Source organism: Catharus ustulatus, chromosome 14 (genome assembly GCF_009819885.2).
Source record: "Catharus ustulatus isolate bCatUst1 chromosome 14, bCatUst1.pri.v2, whole genome shotgun sequence".
In the NCBI taxonomy this organism is placed as follows: domain Eukaryota; kingdom Metazoa; phylum Chordata; class Aves; order Passeriformes; family Turdidae; genus Catharus; species Catharus ustulatus.
Window position 1 is genome coordinate 5,506,685 of NC_046234.1, and position 22,189 is coordinate 5,528,873.

At 52.7% G+C, this 22,189-nt stretch overlaps 1 protein-coding gene across 1 annotated transcript in view; it reads right to left on the reverse strand.

Moving 5' to 3' along the window:
- The window catches only part of LOC117002838 (gamma-aminobutyric acid receptor subunit gamma-4), a 35,180-nt gene extending 15,372 nt beyond the window's left edge, over positions 1-19,808 (reverse strand). Inside the window, exons 1-3 of the mRNA XM_033072316.2 lie at positions 19,718-19,808; positions 14,623-14,771; positions 14,372-14,439 (exon numbers count right to left, since the gene is read on the reverse strand). Of these exons, the coding sequence (XP_032928207.1) occupies positions 14,372-14,439; positions 14,623-14,771; positions 19,718-19,773 (273 nt within the window). The 5' untranslated portion in view covers positions 19,774-19,808. The remainder of the gene's footprint in view (positions 1-14,371; positions 14,440-14,622; positions 14,772-19,717) is intronic.
- Between the last annotated feature and the right edge of the window lie 2,381 nt (positions 19,809-22,189).

Consider the following 22,189-nt stretch of genomic DNA (forward strand, 5'->3'; position numbering starts at 1 on the left):
CCAAATTTCAGTCATGAAATGATAGATCAAACTCCCCATAAGGCAAACCCTGAGGGCTGCCTACCCTAAATACTGTCACATGAGTTATCCCGTGCCAAGGGATGCCCTGAGCGTGTCCTCTGCTGGCTGAGAGTGCTCATGGCCAGCCCAGCCTTTCGGCATGGCCCTGCTGGCCCTTGGTCACTGTCACCACCTGGCACTGCAGCACATCCCTGAGCAGCCCTGCTTTGCCTCATGTGGGCAGCACAGATGCTGGTGGAAACAGAGTTCCAGAGAATGGCACAACCTGAAAACATTTAACGGAGAGAATGGTGTTCGATAAAAGAACATTTGTGGGAATAAAAGGATGGGGAGCTGACAGGGGTATGTCATAATGGAAGAAAAAAATAACAAAAAAAAAAAGATTTTATTGCACTCTCAAACCCTTTCACTTTTCAAAAGCTATGAGTTTGCTGTGTGAAAAGTAACTTTTAAGAAAACCCCAAACATTTTCAATCCAAAAGAAAAGAGATTTGTTCAGAAATCAGCCTGTCCCCAGCACAGGAGAGCTCGTGTGCTACCCTGAGGCCTCTTCCTTGGTTTATCTCTGCTGCTCTGCCCTCACAGATGGGGAATCAGCCCATATTTCCAGCCAGATTTGGCTTTAGGAAATCTGCTCTGGGCCAGGTTCCACCCTGGGTTCACAGCAAACATAATTTAGGGCTACTGAGTTTCAGAACAACAGCTTAAACTCACAGGGTTTGCATGACCAGATTTGAAGTGAACAGTGTGTGCTTTCAGGTTACCTTCCACACCAAATAAACACAGCTGGGCTCTGCCAAGGCATCCTTTTCAAATGGCTTTTATCAGTTTGTTCAGTTCAGCTGACCCCTCTCAAGGGGCTGGGGCCCTGTGGTTCCTCTGCTCCATCTATGAGCTGCTTTTTCTGCATTACAAGCTCAGCTTTCTGCCAAAAGTGAGGAGCAAAGCCATGAGATGAACACGTCTTAGATGGCCTCCTAAATTAGGATAAAATGATGGATTTAAATGTGGTTTTTGCAACTTCACTTGTGTTCAACAGCAACAAAAAACCTCTGAACAGAGAGCTCAGAGACCTGGAAACAACTTCCTCAATTTTCCTCTGCTGGAGAGATAGTTTAGTCTCTTCCAACTCAGAATAGTCTGTGAAAAATCCTAAATAACAGCAGGGCTGAGAGATTAATATCCTAGACAGTCGCCTTCTAGCTTTCATTGTTCTGGTATTTGTTTTTACTCATAGAGCTCCCTTCCCTCTCCTCCTCCAAGCAAATCTCTCGCTGCAGTCCAATAAAGCATGTTGCTTTCCTGGGAAGCAGGGACAGCACTTCAGGTGCTCTGACGTGAATCTGATGTGTCCATGCTGTCAATCATGCAGCCAAGCAAAGCAAATATTACAGGCAAACTCTTAGGGATGCTGCTATTCAGGAAATTCTCAGAAGTTCTTTCTTGGAGCAGACCCAGGGATGGGGTGTTTTTCTTTCAGGGGCTGCTAGGACACTCTGCAGGTCAAGGTAAGCCAGGAAGCCTCTCCTCCAGTCTCCCCCTTCAGACACAGCTGTGCTCAGCCTGTCCACACCCTCACAGCCCTCCCCAGGTGAGCATTTTTCTGTCCAGGACACCCCCTCACCCTCCCAGCCTGCAAACATCTCAGACAGATCCTGGGTTGCACCACACATCAGTCTCCACATCCCAGGGAGAACACATTCAACAATAGTAAAAAGTCTGGAGACGCCTTCAAGACTAAATAAATGACCTAAATAAGAGTATTTTAGAATAACCTTGCCATCTGGATGCACCACTTCTTGTCCCCACAGTGGGGGCAGCAATGTGCTCCGACGTATGGCATGTGTGAGCAGAGGGGATAGGTACCAACAGCTCTGCCCACTCCAGGACCGGCTGGGCAGTGTCAGCTTCTCCCAGCTCTCCCACTGGTACTGTGGGACACCTCATTTGTGGCCACCTCCATGTCCCTGCTCTGGGTGAGATCTGCCTCTCCAACACCAAGGCCAAAATAATGCCAATATAAGTTTAATTCCACTTCCAAGGTTCTCTTCCCTCCAAATCAGACCCCAGAGAGATTTCTGGACACATGCTGGTTTGGCTAGGGGAGCTCTCAAGGACAGCAGGAGCAGAGCAGTGCTGATCTGTGTTTTCAAGGTGACACACTGAACTTCCCATCTGTTTCACTTCTGCAGCAGCACCAGCAGCGCTGTCCTTGCCTGAATGTCTTTCGCCTCTGTCCAGGGAATCTCAGTTGAAACAGAGTTCTTTTTATAATACAAACGTGCTATTAAAAACCATCTCCACATCCTGTGCTCGTGCCAGGAGCTGTCAAACAAGTCATGCTATAAATGCTGCTCTGTCGATTGCAAACTCCCCCAGTCACAGCTTGCTCACCCCTGGAGCTGGCAGATGGGAACTGGACAGGGCTTTCAAAACTCTGCTGCCTTCTGAGATCCCTGCCTGCCTGCTTCCCCACACCTCTGCTCGTTCCTGCTGCTGTGGATGTGCAGCTGGGGACATCAAAAAGGCAGGTTTTATTCTCCTGACAGCCAATCACCCCAAATCCTTTCTTCAGAGATGCTCCCTTGTACCATCTCTTGCTGCCCTTCAGTGGTGTTATCTCCTCCCATGCAGCCCTAGGGTGCCTGTTCCTCTTCCCATGGGAGCAGGGGCTGGCACAGGGAGCCTCTCCCTGTGAGCCCGAGGGGCAGGAGACCTGCACGTGTGTGTTTTAGCATCTGTTAACAGCCATTGCCCAGAGGAGCCAGGAAAGTCCTTGAGGCGAGACATGACATCAGCCAGACTCTGCTTTGCAGAGGCACAAGGCTGTCTGTGCTGTCCCTGATGAGGTTATTACTGGAAAGGCAGAGATGTGGACACGGGATGCTCTACGCAGATGGGGAAGAATTGATTAAAGGGGAAGGTGCTGAACACTTCACTGAAATATTATGCAAAGCACCTCAGTGAAGGAGCCACCTCCTTTTAGCTTGATTTTTTCCCCTCCACTCTCAGGACAGGACATGGTCTGGGTGCAAAGTCACGTGGAAGCACCTTCTGATGCAAACAAAGATGCAGCCCAGTTTCCACAATCTCTGGAAAATCCCTGGGTGGAACAAAGCCAGCTTTGTCCAAAGTCTTGACTTCATGTCACACTTCACTGCTAAACGCTTAACTGCTCCCAACAACGTTCAGGATTAAAGGAACTTTGTGCAGGAGGAAGAAAACAGGTGGGGAGAAGAGAAGAGAAGAGAAGAGAAGAGAAGAGAAGAGAAGAGAAGAGAAGAGAAGAGAAGAGAAGAGAAGAGAAGAGAAGAGAAGAGAAGAGAAGAGAAGAGAAGAGAAGAGAAGAGAAGAGAAGAGAAGAGAAGAGAAGCACATAGGATAATTGGAGGAGAATATTTTGCACTTTGGGCAGGTACTCTTGTTCATTTGTCCTTCTGGCTCATTGGGTGTTTGAGGAGATAAAAGGAAATTTCCTTGGGAAGGGCTGGAAGACAAACCTCACTGTGTGCTGTTAACTCCCCAGGACAGCTCCTCCAGAACAGCTTGACAAGATTCAGATGAGAAGCAGGAATTTCTCTAATTGCATTTCCCATTCCTGTGCCACCCACTGTGACCAAAATGAAACGCTGGGATGGGCAGACCAACACTGCCCAGGATGGGGGAAGCAGCTGCTGCTGCCCTGCTCTGTGAGAGCCACTCAGGAAGAGCAAGCACTGAGCTCTGTCAAACCACCTCTGCTGGCAGCACGTGGAGGATCCAGAGAGCCAGAACTGGTCTGAGAAAGCACAGTGCACCCAAATCCCTGGGATGGCACCCGTGGCATGGAAATGCCTGCATGGGCCAGGAGAAAAACCACCTCTATAAACCCCTGTCTAATTCTCAGCCCCAAGGTAAGATAAAGACATTCAAAACATCTGAGAAAGTTCTGGTTTCACGAAAGGGGAGAATCTGTGCCCTCTGCAGAGATCCTCACTCCTGACCCTGTTCTCTCCTGGCCCCAGATGAAGGAGGAGATGGGAACAGTGTACTCTGCTTCACCAACTCTTTCAAGGAAATCTGTCTCATGTTGTCTCTCATGCCCCCTTGCTGTGCTTACCACCTCTCTCTTCCTGCCCTGCCAGTTCCTGGATATTCCTTCTCTCTTCCTCATTTTGTTTTTCCTTTCACAGTTCTTCTTTTCAAGTCACCACACAATCACAGCCCAGCCCTAATGAGATTTCGAGGGAGCAGCAGGCTGTGGACAGCAGCTGGGAGGAACTAATCAGGCTACAGAAAAAGAACAATTTCTCTCTGCCTCCCCTGTTGGGAGGGCAGAGCAGCTGGGGTGCAGTTGCAGAGGGGTGACCAGCCCAGCTGGTTCTGCTCTCCAGGCAGACATCCACACCTCAGGCCAAGGCAAGAGGTCATTTGGCAGCCAGGTTCTGGGCAAGCAGGACCTGCTGAGCTCTGCTCCTGAGGGCTGCTCACTTCCCATGGCACCTGGTGGGAGCAAATGTCTCTCCTCAGGAACCAGGGATCGATATTCCCAGTCTTTTTTTCCCAGCTCCCAACTGTTTTGTGCAGTCTCTGCCTACTGTCGATGCCTCCTTTGAGACTCAACCACTTGACCTTCCCCAGCTCCCCTCAATGACTTCAGAACATCTTTGGGAAGTGGTGGAAAAAGAGAAAGGCTCCATTTTCTACACAGTGGTGTAAGAAATACTCTGGCAGATCTTGTATATCCCAGAATCATACACAGAAAGAAACCAAACAGTTTGGGATCTTTGGCTTAGTCCAAAGTTCCCAGGAGCTGGACAGCACATCTTTAACTGCTCCTTACCAAATTCCAGCACCTGGACTTGGCTTTGGATTTTTGTGAGAGCAGAATACCGAGGTATTTTCATTCCTTCTCTCGCTGATCCAGAGAGAGGAACCAGGGTCCATTCTCTTTCCCACAAGGTGCAGATTCTTGTGAGAAGCTAAGGCTGCAATCCCTGCCTTGCCAAGGAAGGAAATGGTTTATCTTGAATGTTACAGGTCTCTCTGCCTTCAGCTTTTCTTTTCAAGAACCAAATGAAGAGCACCCAGTTATCATCTTGATTTCACCCCTGTGGCTGTAGGAACAACCAACCTAACTCCCTGAAGTTTTCCCCACTCCTCTACCCTGCTGCTCTGCTTCCTCTCCTTGCCTTTACAACACTACTGAGGTGGCTTTGGGTGTCTGTGGAGGAGAATTACAGACTAAAGGCCACAGTTTAGTGTGGGAGGCGTCACAGGTGGCAGATTTGGAGGGAGAGAGAAGCTGATTGAGGGGAACTGTCAGAAACAAAGCTCCCAGCATTCGGAGAATCCCTGCTCTGACCTCCCCTGCTCCCCAGCCACATGGAGACAAGGTGTTCCCCCACCCACACTCCCAAGTGTTTTGGTTCACACCTCCCACGTGCATCTGCCTGGGGGGAGCCTCTACCACCACCTGCAATTCCCCTGTTGAGCAAAGCTGATCAGATGGTTGGAGCCATTCCTGGCCAACTGCAGGTCAGGGAACAGACACACAGATCCTCACCAGGAAGCTCTCTGGACGTGGAGATGGACACACAAGGCTTATGCCAGGGCCCCCATCCATCCTGCCCCTTTATTCCCCCACCCACAGTGCCCCAAGCAGCCAGAATGATCCCTCTGGAAAGCTGGGAACTGGAACTGGGGGTTGTGGGGCAGTCAGCAGCGCTGGTGTGGAATGGCTGCAGTGTCCCCCTGCCAGTCACTGACCATAAAACCAAACCTCCCGTGACCACAGAGACACCAAGGCAGGGTGGGGAGCCTTGGAGGACAAGTGAGGAGAAGAGCAAAGCCCCAGGAAGGCTCATTCTGGCTTCTCACTTCCAATTAGTACCATGGGCAATTAAACCCTTCCTGTGCATGGAGATGGGATGCCATAATCAGAATATTCTGCCTTTAGCACTGAGGCATGAAGAGGTCCTTGAAGCACACTGATTGTGGTCACCCACAATCACTGAGTTCTGAGAAATGGTCTCCATTTTGTGACACATTTATAGCAGGCAGATTTCACAGCAGCCTTTTAAGGGAAATGGTAGGATGGCTTCATCTGGGAATGCAGGAAATAAATAGAACTGATTTCTACTGGGAAAAAAAAATATGAAGTTTTGCTGAAAATAAATTAAAATTGTCAAACCCTAAAATGAATTACCTCAACCTTATAATTTCATTCAAAAACTTCTTTTTCTTCAGTAAGCTAGCAAAATATTTCGTTTTACCCTTATCTAGTTGATGCACTTCACTTTGACGTTTATTTCCAAATACTCATTTTCTTGCTTTACTTACGCAGGACAGAATTTATCACCATATGAAGAGCAAATCAAAACAATCTGATGAAACTAACTGTAAATGTTTTGATTGTCCCTGAACCCATTTCTCCTTGGAAATGCTGAAGAATTCTGGCTATTTGTCCCAAGTGGGAGGGGAGAATGAGCCTGTCTCTCCTATAATGCTGCAGTTTGCCCTAGACCAGAAGGCTTGGCCTCAAACCCTGGCCTCTGAGCAGCTCTTTGACTTGGTTCTCACACACCTGAAATACCTCATCCTCTCCTGCAGAGACATCTAAAGCCTTCAGTTCAGATAAATCAACTCTGCCTTAAAAATAATTCAGCCCACCGAGTGACAACTATTGGTACAGCTCAGAGTCTATAAATCTTTCCAATTTGACACAGCAGTGCTCTCCCTTTGACTCAGAAGGATCAATTAATGAGGGTCAGAGCACAGATCAGTACCTGGATCACACCCAGCCTGCTGCCCTGTCCATGAGCCCTGCCTGGGGATCTGCAGGGTGGCTGTGCTGGAACCAGCCATGCATCCCCACCAGTGCAGAGGGCAAAGCTGCATTCCCACCGTGCAGCAGTGCAGCCTCTGCATCACAGCAGAGCCTGCTTTAATGCCCTGCCAAACTCAGCCAGCAGCCAGGGTGGCCAGGGCACAGAAATCCCTCCAGCCTGGGTCACATCCCAGTGAGGAAACCCCTGGAAAAGTGACCCTTTAACAAGCAGGAAGCCCCACTGCTGGCAGAAACCTCTGGAAAAGGGGGATCAGGTGCAGCTGCTGTGAGCCCAGCCTGCAGAAAGGTTTTCTGTGGGTAAGGGGGAGGAATTGATGCTCTCAGGTCAGGCACAGCAGCTCCTTGGGAAGCAGCCACTGGAAGCATCCTCTGAGGCTGCCTGCAAAGGGTCAGGGCGAACAAATCCCTTCTGCATTCAGCCCGGCTGAAGAAATGCGAGTCTTCTCCAAAGGCTGGCACAAAATGAATGAGGGATTGAGTCACTGCTGCCAGCAGAGGGGCGGAAATGGGATCCGTGAAGGAATTTACGGGAGCCGATTACTTCATTATGGATGTTGATTTATCCCGTGCTGCCCGAGGGCCAGAGGCTGCCCGAGCTGTGGGAGGCACCTGTGTGCCAGGGCTGATGCTGCACTTTAAGGAACCTGTAAGTACAGCCACATTCCCCATTTAGCACCAGGCTGCGAGCACAGATGTTAATTAACTTTAGGGCTTTGCTCTCCAGAAATGTCTCCGAGGAAAAGCACTTTCCCTGCCCCCAGGAGGCCACTGTCCAGATTTCATGTTTTATTTAGCTCCAAATTTCAGATGCAAACCTCCAGCTTTTCACTCATCTTCCCTCATAACAGACTCCTTGAGTTTTCTGCACAGCCTGTAAATAAAATACCAACACGGATGTCACACAGAAAATATCTGGAGGGGATTAGTGTATGTTCTGGATAATAAAAGGAGCTGGCTGAATTATTCATAGTGAATAAATCAGCTCTTTTCCGTTTTGGAAGCAAACTTTGACACTTCTGGAAGCTCTTGGGATATGTTTAGGATGGGAGAAACTCTTTATTTCTTTAGACCTTCTGTTGCAGCCCATGGTTTGTCCCACACGGGGTCGGTGTCATTCCTCAGTGGCCTCGGTTGGGGGTTATAAGGAAAGGCAAACTTTTCATAAGGAGAGCTGCTGCCCTTCCTGCACCTGACCCTAGTGCAGTGACTGCCCTGAACACCAGGAATCAGCTGTGAGCACTCTCTGAGCACACCAGTATTTGTGAAGATGCAATAAATGCAGCACCGGCAGCTCCGAGCCATCACTCAGGCTCGGAAAATAACAGCCAGGAAAAGCTGTTAGTGAACAATACTCCTGTCCCAACACTTTACATTTCTGTCCCACATCATTATCAGGGACCAAAACCCAGCCCAGGCCATGAGTGTGTCCTACAGCAGCTCAGCAGACTGCTGCTGGTGGCCAGCTCTGCTGCACTCCGGGCAGGGCAAGGGGAGCGTGCCATCCTCGGCACAGCTCTGCAGCGTGCTCTAGGCATTGCAATCCACACTAAAGTGGGTGCATCTGGGCTGTTGCCTCCCAGACAGATGATTTGTGAAGGATTTTTAAGTCCTTTCAGTTGAGAAGGGCTGTGCAACCGCTGGAACCTATTATTATCAGGAAAGGAGGGGGGAGGTAGCAAATTTCCTTTACCTATAGGCTTATCTTGTGCTCCAGAGGAACACAGCCGAGCATTTTAAACAGTGTGCCATTTTCAATTCATTTCCTTCCTACTTATTCCAAAGCAGCCAAAGCTAAGTATAATCAAGACTTAAGTGTTCCTTAGAGCCAGACAATTATTGCTGGTCTTGGTTTCCCGTCTTTCAGGGAGAAAGGAAGGAATTAACCCAAGCCTTGCAGGGGGACGCTCACCCAGGGCTGTCACAGAGCTCCTTCCAGCACAGCGCTGTTTGGGGGTGGCTCAGCATCCCCAGGGCTCTCCACAAGGATGGCTTGGCCCTGCAGAGCCCTGCTGCCCTCCCGGGGGTCTCTGTTCGTGCTGCTCAGCCCTTTCAGCCTCGCTGCTCTCTGATGAGGCAGTGTTGGGTGAGGATTTCGCTCCCAGAGCCGCGATCCAGCAGCGCAGGCAGCTCCGAGTGCGGAGCAGCAACCCTCGGGAAAGGGCTCAGCAGACTCCACTGCCTCCCTGCCCTGCTCAGCATCTCCCCACGAGCAAAGATGCAGTGCCCGAGGTCCCCAAGCTCTCTCTGTCACATCAGCCCCCTTGTCAGCTTTAACTTTGAAAGCCAAGCCTCCCTCCCTGCCTCCTCGGGATTTACATGAAAGGAGTCAGTGGGGGGTTCTCTTCATTCATGCTGGGCTTATACTTCTAAATTATAAAGTGTGTCAAATGAGGATTTAATTTATATTTAACAAGATGATGTTTGTAAATTAATTATTCATCAGCTGATAACGAATAAACATTTCCCTCTTCCCTCCCTCCTCCTTTTTCACAGTTTTTGCACAAATGCACCCTGTGTGCAAATCTATTAAATGCTTTCTGCAGTACTCCAGATGTGGGAAAATATGTTCTTCACCCTCAATTTCGTGAGTGTGTTGCATGGTAACTAATGTAGCCAAGCAGAGCATTATGAATTTAATAGCGTGCAGCATCTCCTTCCTGGAGAGGCAGGGGGGGAATAGCCAACACTTCTGTTTGGACATATCACCCTCTTCAAGTTCCAGCCCCCCACTCACAGGCAGAGATAAGAAAACAATTTGCTGTAAAAATTGAGATAGGAGCTCAGAAACCCCGCTGGAAATCAGAGGCAGTTCTGAAACAGTGGAATCTGGCCCCTGGTGAATGATGGAGGCCAATTTTGCACTTTCCATCTTTATTATCATTAAGTAATGAGATTGAAGTGGTGTACAACACCAGCAGAAGAGCTGTCGTTCTGTTTTGCTACAAAATTTGGCACACAAGGGCAGCTCCTCACACATGGCAAACAGAGGAGTCCTCAGCACCCAAATCAGCCCTTGCTGCAGTGCCTCTGATCCCAGACACCAAGCAGGTAACCAGGGCAGGTCCCTGGATGATGGAAAAGTCTCCCTTCACCTTTGCCAGGAGGGTACCACAGTGTCTGGGCCATGCTCTCAGTCTTTGCTCCTCGAGCCTCACACCTGGCTTTGTGTAAGAAAGAGAGAAAAGGACATTCAGCTCTGGGCTCTGGGAGGAATCTGAGGAGCTCTGGGCAAGACTTGCTCCATCCCTGAGCTCAGAAGAGAAGCATTTCTGCCCCTCTCAGCCACACTGTCCCTCATGGACGCTTCAGGGACATCCTCAGGACTGAAAGACACTCAGTCCCAAAAGCTGGCACCTGCTTTACTTCTACAGCATCATTTCCTGAGAGTTAAGCATCCCCAAAGGAAGGTGATCCAGAGCTCTGGGTGCCCTTGACACCAGTTAAAGCTATAATCTATAGCAATAAAGCCATTACAAAACAAAAACAGGAGCAAATCCCTCCAGCAAACAACCAGTCAGCAAAAAATTTGAACCCAAAGTCTCCTCCCTGGCTCCACACTGCTACAGCCTTCCCTGGCACGTTTTTCCAAAACATACTTGGAGAATGAAGGTGTGTCTTTGCATCAGGCTGAGCTTCTGATAAGCCAGGGACACCTCAAGGCTGTGTTAATGGGATTCTAATTGGGCACACAGCTCCAGGCACAGCTTGGAAAGCTGCAGCACCCTGGTGAGAGCTCTCTTGGCTCCAGGGGCTGCTGGCCAGGGCTCAGCAGCAGCCAGAGCTCTGGAGGGGCTCGTGGCCCAGGGCATCCTCCCCCTGATGGTGCAAACACTGCTTCCCACCACCCTGAGAGTGCCCAGTGCCCCAGTCCCACCCAAAGGGGTGGGAAGGAAATCCCAGTGCACAAAGTGGTTGGAATAAAGAGCTATGGGACCTGACAGTCCCACTTTTCTCCCTGTCCCACTTCCTATCATTGGAACATCTTCCAGCTCTGTTTCTGGTCACTGCCACAATTTGCTTGGAGAGCACAGAGGGTCCTTTCCCCAGGGAAGAGAGAATAAAATCTGCTCAGCCACCTCAACAGGAGACAAGACTGCCATTCTGGTGTACAAAAGATATCAGGAAATCACTTTACATTTCTTCCCGCTCCAAACCTGCCCACCTTCTGCTGACTCCTGAATGTTAATGTTATTTATGACAAGTGATTGATGAGAGAGACGCAGAATTCACACCCAGCACAGGGCATTTTCAAATCACCTATTCATTTTTAAGGACCGGAATCAGTTTTGTATCCTGACATGATTTATCATTTGGAGGCTGGGCAGTGGCTGCACAGGGCCAGCTTCCAATCCCTGACAGAGCACCAGCAGGATGAAGACAGCCATGAGTTATTAACCCTTTGAGGGAGAGCAGGGGATCATAGGAGAACAGTATTTAAACCAGATTGCTGAAGTTGGAGCCTTCTACTCCACCAGCATGTCAGGCCATCCTGTAGCCTTCAGCTGCAGATTTATAGGCCACAGTGGCCCAAGCTAACAGCCACAGTAATGCTGCTGTATCTCTTAGAAGCAGGACTTGGATTTTTGTCTCCTACACAGCCTATGTGAGACAGAAATATTTACGTAAGGCGCTGTCATGGCAATGCACCTAAAAGAGATCAATGGGACATTTCCCCTCCAGTGGACCTTCCAGCCTACACAAGCCTCTCTGTCTGTGGCAGAGTGAAATGTCACCATGGGCTCAAGAGGGATCTAGCTCTAAGACAAATTTGAGCTCCCTTCCCTTGGAAATGTGCATTTCCTCAGGTTGTGTACGGGAAAAAGGCGAGATGAGGCACGTGGGATGGGCCTGGCAGCTGGAGGAGGGCAGAGGTTCTCAGGCTGGGAGAAGCTCTGTCAACAGGGACAGAGTGGGAATGACATGTCCCCAGCTAAGACCATCTATCATATGTTTGATGCCAGCCTGCCAGGGGCTGGCACGACCCAAGGAATGACTTAATTCACTGCATCAGCATGGACAAGCAAACAAACACAAAACAACTGGGTGAAGCAGCCAAGTCTAGAGGTGACACTGTGGCAGCTTTGTCACTGCCCTTTCCTCTTGCTTCAGGAGGCCATGTAGGAGGATGCAGCCTCTCCCATGAGCAGAGGGAAATATTCAGATAGCAGAAATCTGAGGCTTTGAGACCTGGGTCTAGCTGCTCTCAGTACCTTTAATGTCACCTCAGTCTCATGGGAAAAAGTTTCAAAGTTCAAGGTTATCACAGGTTCAAGGTTAAGAAATTACCTAAAAGGAGCAAGGAAGGAGAGCTATCCCTAGAGAACCGACTTGGGGTGTCCTACAGAGGTGTCTCAAGATCACAGGTGACTTCTGGGACCCCACAGGGACCCCTGGACTGGCAGCACCAAGGCACTTCAGAGGGACAGCACAGCCAGTTGTGACTGATGCCACAAAACCCCTCAAAACTGTCCACACTGAGCAGCTTCCTCCCTGCCTGAGCAGCTCCTGGCCATGCCATTCCCACAGACAGCAATCCCTTCCTCAGGTGGGAAGGCTGCAGATGGGTGGATGGCAATTCCAAGTGCCAGCCCCCCCACGAGTCCTGTGCACTTGTGGGGCCCCTGTTCACGAAGAGAAAAAGCTTCTGCTGACTCTTAGGAAGAGCTAAACACATGGGTTGAGCTCTCCCACAAGATTTCCTGGTCTCTAGTAAGGGCTGAGTTCACAGAACAGCTATTCCCCTTGGTGGGGGTGGCTGTTGTCACTGCCTGGCATTTTGTTTTCCCAAAAATACCAGAGATACTGAATGTGCTTGAAGCTCCTGTACCTGCAGCCATTTATGGCTGGTGTTAGCCCAGCAGATCCAAAACCCTGAAAGGCTGGGATGGACGTACGTACGTTCTCACATCCCCATCACCATGGCATAAGCTGTGTTTCTTAGGAAACCAGCCTAGCAGCAGTATCCCTGTTTGGGAGGAAAGATGAACTCTGGATGCAGGCTGGGTTTTAGAAACCACGCTGCTGCTACCACCTGCATGGTTCTGCAGTGCTCCCGTGACAGCAAGGGGAGCAGAGCTCCAGCAGGGCTGCAAAAGGGTGAGGGAAAGGGAAGGGTGAGGATGTGCTCTGGGTGGGTTGCTTGGCACATCCTTGGGCAGTGCAAAGCAGGTAGAACAGCCAGCTGTAACAAGAGCCTTGTGCTGTACCTGCAGCACAGGGGTGGCTGGAGGGGTGAGCACAGCCAGCCCCTGCCCTGCTGCTCTCGTGTCGCTTTGGCTCCACAGCCACACAGCCCCACGGGCTGCAGGGGCTCGTGGCACGTGCTCCAGCCAGGGGTGACATCCACACTGTGGTTCTGCTCCTCCAGACCAGGCAGGATGGAACAATACAAGGAAATCTTGAGCCTCCAGGCCGTCCCTGCTGGGGCTCCTGATGGTGCCCTCATGGTGACAGCGATGCCCAGCTGGGTGCCCATCTGCTGGCTCGTGAGCAGGAGCTGCCTGGGGCCACAAACTCGGTGGTGGCTGGCCAGAAGGGCTGCTTCAAAATGTTGCTCAGAGTGGAACTGGTACTACAGCTACTGTACCATCCCTCCATCCCCAGAGGGGTTTGTTCCTTGGAAATCATGTACTTTGGAAACTAAAAATAACGTGCCATCACTTGGTTTTTTTTTTTTTCCTCCCCAGTTTAAGGGGGCTGGTTTTGTTCCTGCTCTGTTTTGCATTGAGAGAAACAAGACAAGCCAAATTGTCCTGGCTGTACTTTGCCATTGTCCCCTCCACCTCACTGCCCAGTGGACTGGAGAAGTCTTTCAAAACCTGTCAGCAGTCAGGTTTGTTCCTTGCTAGAAAAGTAAAAAAAAATGACTTTGCAGGGAAAATAATGATGATGATAATAATAATAATAATACTAATAGGAATTTCCTGTGAAAATTAAATAGTCAACCAATGTTCTCTGGATCAAAGAGCGTTTCTGTTAAGTGTTTACACAGCTCTTGGTACAGCTGGGTACTGCTGGTTCCTGAGCCATGGTGGGAAATCATCACAGTCCTGGCACCTGTCTAAGGTTCTGTGCTATGGAGATGTTGGACCAGAGCCCCCCCTGCTTTCCCCTTGCTCAGTACCCCAGGCCAGGCTTGGGCACCCATATTTCACCATCTCCAGGTGCCTCTCTCAGTCCTTCTGGTTCCACCTTTCCCTGGTGCCCACACACTTCCCAGGGGGGAGAGGGCAAAGCCACCAGAGACCAAAGAGCATCATCATCATCATCATCATCCCACTCCTGAGCCCTCCCCCATGGGGGCTGCTGGGCTCACCAGGGCACTGGAGGACCTTGCTCCCAACCAGGCAGGGGGCTCAGGTCTTTCCAGCTCCCAGCAGGTCACAGCACCTCTCACCAAGGGAAAGAAAACCTCCTCTCATGCCAGCACCACCTTCACACCACATCTAGGCAGCAAGACACGACCTGGCAGTGCTGTGCCAGCCCCAGCCCCGGGCAGGGACACCCTGAGGCTGCACTCACCATCTGGATGACAGACACGGGCCCGATGCTGTTCACGTAGATATCCACATCGATGAACGTGGGCTTGACTGCAAAGACAAGAAAACAGCTACCATCAGCTGGGGCCAGAGCATTTGCAGAGGGATGAGGACGAAGGGATGAGTGTGGCAACAAAAATCCCAGCTACAGCAGGCACCAAAGCATGGAAAACACACGACATGGCCAGGGCAGGTCACCACCCGTGGTCACAGTGGGCTTCAGGGGACACTTACTGCCAATGTCAGGCCTCAGCTTGTTGTCATAGTTCTTGAGCAGCGAGTTGAGGATCTGTGTGGCATCAGTCTCCTGTGTCTTGGGGGTGAGGACCCAGGTTTTATTGATGCTGAGGTAATCGTAATCGTATTCCTCTGTGCTCTCACACCTGGAGAGGAGAGACAAAGGGCAGGGGTGTGGCTGTGGCAGCTCTCTGGCACTCGCTGGGAGCAGGGGCACCGCTGTGTTTCAGAGATACCTAAGGAGGAGGATGCAGCATGGATAAAAGGCAGAGCACAAGGAGCTCAGGGGGCTCCTTTCAGCCACACTGCTAGAAGACACAACTCACCTGGCACCTTGCTCCCTTCAGGGTCAGCAGACATGCAGGGACCTTGCCACCAGTGGGAAAGACTAGCATGGAGTGCTCCACCTCCTCCTTAGCTCCCTTTGGAGACACACAGCTCATCCCTGAGGTGTGGGAGCCAGTCCCTGCTTTCCCTGCCTTCCCACTCATCCCACCCAGCAGCTCCTGCTGCCGGAGCTGCCTGTTAACCTCAAATACCTCCACTACTCTGCCTGCTGCTGACACCTGAAGCAGGCTTCCTCTGAGGAAAGAGACAGTGACAAAATAGTGGTTTTGGGGAGCAAGACACTTGCAATAAATGCATTTCAGAGAAAAGAGGTCCTAAGCTACCATGCAGGCATCGTGCCAGTCTGGCATGCCAGGAGCCCAGCCATCTGCCCTGCACAGATCCCTGGAAATTAAAGCCTTATGCAAACTCCTCTGCCTCCAGGGCAAGACCTGCCACAGCCCATTCCCTGCACTCCCCAACCCTTCCTGTGGCATGATCTCCCACTTAAAGATGTCCCATCTTCCCAATCTCCCAGTTCCAAGCCAGGCTAGGAAAGCTCGTGTCCATCCTCCTTTGGACATGATCCACTTAGCAACAGCTTCTCTCCCTGCCTTTCAAACGTGCCCTCTCGAAACCTTTCGCACTCCTCCCTTTTCCTAAACCGTCTAATTAGATTAGGTCCACACGGTCACCCGGGAAATTCTAACCACCTGCCACCGCTCTGGGCAGCTCATTCACAGGGCTGTCCCCGGAATGACACAGCCATATGTGGGAGAGGATGCTCCCACTGCCGGCACAGCCCCCTCGACGTGTGCCGTGCCAGCGTGTCACCTGCCCCAGCGACACGGAGGGTCTCGCAGCGGGAGCTGCCACCGCGGTGACACTTCCCAGCTGGAGCCTCGCAGCTCCGAGGCGCAACCGGGCACCACGGATTCACATCACCCTCCAGCGCCTGGGGAGCCACAGCCCGGCCGAGGCACTCGGAGGGGGTGAAAAAGCATTAAATTGACACGCTGCGGCCGATTTATCAGCTGCTCCTCTTTCAAAGGCGCAGACGAAACTCGCCTTCACAACCGCTCCGGAGCTGTGAGCATCCCCGTGTGCGTCCCGCCGAGGGCAGGCTGGCTGCCTGCCGCCGCGCATTAGCTGTCGGTACATCAGCGCTTTGTTCGCTGCCTGATTGCGCTGCGCTCCCTGACCGTGCTCGAGGAGTGCTAAGCAGCGCTGTCAGGATGCGCTTCCCCATCCCGGCAGCGCCGGCTGGCCGGGCTCTCGCCGTGGCGTTGCCTCCCAAGTGCTGAGCAGGGAGCTCTGCAGCACGGAGCGGCTGCAAGAGGCACGGGAGACCACCCTGAGCCCAGCCCAGAGCGGCACGGGGCTGAAATCGGCCCTGCTCCTGCCAGGGACAAAGAGTGTACCCGCAATCCCAACTGCTTTCCCTTGCTGCCAGAGCTCTGGGTGACGGAGCTGCCTCTGGCAAAGTGGGAACTGCTACACTAGAAACATTTTCTCCGTGTTCCCTTGACCTTTCTTGAAGTCACCTGCCAGCACTGAACTCTACGCATGCCCCTGCCCTGCCAAAAATCCTGGTCCTCTGAGAAACTAAGGCTACAGCAGAGCCTGAAACATCCCTTTGGGGGCTGAGCAAACTCCAGCTCAGCTTACCCTGCTCTCAGACTTCTGGTTTCCCCCCATTTAGTGTCAGTGATTAACACTGCATTTCCAGGGAGTCACATCCCTGTTACAGATGCAGGGACACTACCAAAAATATGCTTTTTGCTAATGCAGCTAATCCTAGTCGACTAAACCATACTAAGCCATCTTAGCATAAGCAAGCCAGCTTTTGCTGGAGAAAATATGCTTTTCCTGAGTGCTTGTGCACATCAGCTCTTGCTGGTCAAGAGTGTAACTCTCATGCCACCCTATGCAAGCCACTGCCTCTCTTCTTGGTGGTCCCACTTTAAACTGAGAAGGGAAGAGCCCAAGATCTGTTGCAGAGAGGTATTAAGGTGACATGTGCATCCCCCCTCCAGCTGCTAATGGAAATGTCACACTGCAGACCTGCAGAGATCCCCAGCGTGCTGTGAACACTTGCTGGCCTGGCAGCTCCATCTCCAGGCACCAAGCTTGGTGACAGGGGACAGCCAGTTCCCAGATGTGTGTGTGCAGCCAGGGGGAAAGGCAGAGCCCTACTTCCTCACCTGTGCTTGTTGAGGCATCACAACACCCTCCTCAGAGCAGGGCCATGGGGCTGGGACACAGCCACAGTGTGGGCAGGGGGTGACAGCAGGGCAGAACTGGGGGCACTGCAAGGAAATCCCTGATCTTGACAGAGGATTTGGAGCCATGGCAGCTCCTGCTGGTGCCCTGAGCAGGAGGCTGGCACGGCAGGGAGGTGTCCTTTCAGATGTGCTCACATGTATGGATGAGGTTGGACAATTCTCCCTGGGCAACCTGTGGCATTACAGCAGGACAGAGCCGTGCCTCGGCTCCCTAATTCCCTCTTACTCAAGCAGACACCTGTTTGGCTGAGCCTTCCAAACACTGCTGGGGAAAGCCACCTGAAGAGCTGGTGGCTGGCTCCCTCCCCCAGTGCCCAAGCTGTCTGACAAGGTGTTGTCTTGGCAGGACGAGAGGAAGAGCAACATGTGCCAGGAGCCCCTGAAAACACTTCTTCTGCTCCCTGCCTGGTGGTGCTTGACTGGGATGCACACCCACTATTATCCACGAGCTGGTGGTGGCCCTGAGGCAGGAACCTCCTGGCTCAGATGCAGATCCCCAGGCTGTATCCAGCCCTGCTGAAAGCCTTCCCTGCTCCCAAGGAAAAGAGAGCAGCAAAATGCAAGAACAACATTTCCCTTGGATGGAAAGCACTGTGGTCAATTCTCATTACCACATGCTAATGTGTCCTTCTAGTCACCCATCCCGATGCCTCCTAGGGCTGTAGGCACAGGGGTGTTGGGGCAGATGACTGAATTAGAAGCAGGCAGAGGGTTTAAGAACAGGGGGCTCTAACTGCTCCCTACCCATTTCACGTGTTCCTACCTCTGACAACACACTCCATGAAGCCCCAGTGATCCAATCTGCAGTTTCACCACCTGCCAAGCCCAGCATCTGTGTGATGCTGTGCAGGGATTCTGCCTTCAGGGCTCAGAGGTGGCTGCCCTGGTCCCAGCACAGGCAGTGCCCTGGGAAACGCTGGTGAATGAGCTTCTGTGCTGGGGGGACCATCTGGGGAGTGCTGAATCACCTGGCAAAAAGCATCCAGCCCGCTCCAGCACCAGGGGAAGGGTCTTGCTGCTTGTATGGGAGAAGAGCTCACATACACAGCTCTGCTCGTGCTCCTCACCCCAGCATCTCCGTGAGCAATAGGGAACAGGAGATTCACCCTCACAACTGCATCCAGGAAAAATGCAGCGAACGCAGAGCAACACTCTGCTATAACTTGCTCTTCTTCTCCTCTCACAGGATTTCTCTCCCACTCCATTATGCCCACCCCCCAACCTCCACAGGCACTGCTCCTGGCAAAGCTGGGCTCAGGGTAGAGGCAGACTTGAGGACTGGGCAGAAGAGAAGCTGGGCTAGCTACGGCGTGAACATTCCTGCTCAAGGGTATGTGAATACATGATTTAATTGCTCCTCCGTGTGATCCTGCAGCTCACAACTCACCCTGACGAAATGCAGGGCTCATGGCAACGCACTGCAGGGATGGTGGGGCACAGGAACCGGGACCACCACGGATCCATCCCCCTCTCAGCCCTCCAGTGTCCCCTGGCACCTGCGTGGATCTCCTCCCGGGAGGTTTTGTGTCAGGGCACGGGAGAGGCTGGATGTCAGGGCATGAGCAGTGGGGCAGCTCTTACTTCTCGACCCTGGGGAGGCCAAGCCACGCAGGACCATGGCAGGGATGGACTTCGTGCCCACCCCCGGGGTCGGGAAGCATTGGCAGGGCAGACCATTAGTAGCAGGATTCATGCTCTCTGTCCCTGACTGCATCTGTAATGGGATTTGATCGGCTTTAAGGCGGCTTATTCTGCCAATTAGCTTCAGCCAGTAAAATCCCTCTTCCCCCAAGCCCTGGGGGTAACAATCTGCTGACAACATGTTCTTTCCCCATCTAGCCATTAAACTCATCAGCAGGGCTAGGAATTGTAGAGAGAGGGAAAAAAAAAAAGGGGAAAAAGAAACTCTTGAAGCCCCCTTGTGCGTGGGCCCTTTCATCGCTGTTTACAGAAAAGCGCTACGAACGGCTGGCCCTGGGAAAGCGCTGCCACTGCCCGCCCCTGCCTGGGGACCGGGCACCCAGAGCCGCGACCTGCGGCCAACCTGTGGAGCAGGGCAGGGCAGGGCAGGAGCCCGCCCGGCCCCCCGCTGCCGGGCTGCCCGTCCTGCGGGGGCTTCGGGGGATGGAGCGCAGGGAAGGGGATGCGAGCTCCTTCCCACGCAGCCCGGCTCCACGTGGAAATGCCCCGGTGATGGATGGAGCTGCCCGGAGGTGCCGAGCTCCCTCTGCTCCTGCTCCGGGCACCCGCGGAACGGGCTCTGCCCCCGGCGGGATCAGCCAGGGGGTGATGGCGGGGTGGAAAACGGGATGTGCTCCCGAATCCGGCAGAGGACACCGAGTGCTGCCGCGACGGGACCCGCTGGAAGGAACAGCACGGAGCCACCAAACCCCCGCTGGAGCGAGGGGAGAGGCGACTCCCACCCCTTCCCCTCCCATTGCCCCGACGGATAAACTGAGGATCGCGGGAGCAGGACTCACCTGGCGCGCAGGAGCGGCCCGAGGGCCAGGCAGAGCAGCAGCAGCGTGCGGGGCATGTCTGCGAGCGGAGCGGCGGCCCGGGGGGCGGCGGGCGCGGGGCTCAGCGCGGGGCCGGCCCGGGGGCGGGGGCCGGGGCCGGGCCCCCCCGCTGCCCGCTGCGCCGCGCTCCGGCCCCGCCGCCGCCCGCTCGGCCCCGCGCCGCAAACTTGGGCATCTCTTGCGCGGGGAGGGGCTGGCAGCGGCTCCTGCCTCCCCGCGCACGGCCCGGCCTCCCCCGCACCCCCGGGGCTGAGCGCCGGCGGGGGGGCGCCGAGCGGCACCCGCGCATCTGCCGGGGAGCGAGCATCGTCAGCTGCTGCCGGGAGCGCTCCCCCTCTGCCTAACAAGGCGGCTGATTTCTCTTAACACTCGCCTCTTTTTTTCTTTTTTTTTTTTTAATTCCCTTTCCTTCCAGTGCACAACAGTTGGGGTGTTTGCCTAAAAAAAGAAAGAGTGGGTAATTATTGCTAAATTACGCAAGGCGCCAGGCCCCGCTGCGCTGAGGTGCAGGGAGGTGCAGCGGGAGAGGCTCCTTTCCCTCCTGTCGGGGCTGCTGTCCCGCACAAACAGCCGGGAGAGGCTCCTTTCCCTTCTGTAGGAGCTGCTGTCCCGCACAAGCAGAAGGGAGAGGGTCCTTTCCCACCTGTTGGAGCTGCTGTCCGCACAAGCAGCCGGGAGGGTGTGTGGGGAGGAGCTGTGGGACAGCTGCGGATCGCGGCTGGGCTGTGGGCTCCTTTACCAAGCTGCACTCGGGCATTTCTTTACTGAGCCGACACCCGACTGGCAAGCAGGAGTGAGAGATTCCTTCCCGAGGAGCTTTGGGGGAGGGTTGATCAGAACAAACTTTGTCAGACCTACACGAGGCACCAATAATTGTCCTGTAATGTTTGGTTACAGGCTGAGATGCAGGAGCTGGTCCCCAGAAAGGCCTGGTCCAGCATCTCCCGGAGGTCTGGTAATTCTGATGGCAAATCCAGCTCCCCGGCCAGGACCATCCCTTTTACTGAGAGCTGACTCTCTCCTCTCACTGCTGAGCCTTCCCCACACGAGCAGGGGCAAATCACTCCTCTGCTCTCCATCTGCAGCGCTCTGGTGCTGCTGCCTCATTTATCCAGGGTCGGGAGATTCCCGTTCCCCAGGCACACCCGGTGCCTCACAGCGATGGGGATGCCACAGGAGCACAAGCAGGAGGAGCAGCAGCACACCTGGGTGGTTTTTCGAGGCTCTCTCCCTTGCTGACTGCTGCAATGACCACCTTAAGCCCTCAGTGTGAGATCTGAGCAGCCCCAAAGCCACAAGAGGCAGCTGCAGGCAGCAGGGCTCCGTGATGGCATTTCCCTGGAACGAAGCAGCTACAGATGATGTTGCCTTTACTTCATGCAAAGGAGCCAGCTCTGGATGGCAGAGTTTACAGGAAGCACATGTCAAAAGAGTAAATAATGAATATCAAAGCTGCAGTGAAGGTGGAAAGAGCTCTTTAAGCTTCAAAGCAAGCCACTGGATTGTTCCAGAAGTTCTTCAGGGATGCAGATGAAGTTGGGGAAGGTGCAAGAATAGCAGCAGGGAAGATGTAGCTGTCAGTGATTCTGATCATGAGCAGATCACAGAAAATCCAGGGGTTCATATATGTGCTCTCAGCTCCCCCTCAAGACGCAGGATGTGAAGTGGTACGTGGGGAAATTCACAGGACTGATTTCTTTTGACTACCCAGTTCTGCTACTTGGGAACTGAGGGATCTGGGGAGGGCTGTGCTTGGAGCAGTGCAGATGGGCTGGGAAGTGTTAGGGAATCACAGCATCCCCTCATGATGCTGTTTTGGGGACACCTTCCAGACAGTTTTATGCACCAGGAGCTTCCAAGCAATTCTCTTCTCTGTTCTTCTTCATTTCCAGGGATTTCATTTTGTAACTGGTGCTGAGTTTTCCCTAGAACCAAGGATAAGAATGGAGCCTGTTGATGGTGTTGGAGAGCAAGGGCACTGCTTTTCAAGCAAATACCTTAACTATCAGCAGCACAGCTCAGCTGAGGAGAAACACATTTAAAATTCACCGTGATTGGTTCTGACCAGGAAAAGCATCCTCAGTCCAAACGCTGAGAAGGACAAAATGTTGTGCTCTTATGTTCTGGGAGGGAGCAGGCCCTATTTTCCACTTTGAAGAGACATTTGTTTTGAGGTCTACTGTCATGGGATTTGAAACTTAAACAGGAGATGCAATGTTTTATTCAAGAGGTTTTTTATTCCTTCTGGTATTTCAGTTTAACTGGTAAACGAATAAAACCTATTATTTACAGAGTCCTCATGAGCCCAGAGCCTGGGGTGTCAAGCTGCCACAGCAAATGAGGGTTTGGTTGTGCAGTCCTCACTGCAGGATTTAGCTCTGGGAGACAAGGAGACAATTCCAGCCCTGGCCCAAGGATCCCAAACCTAGCCAG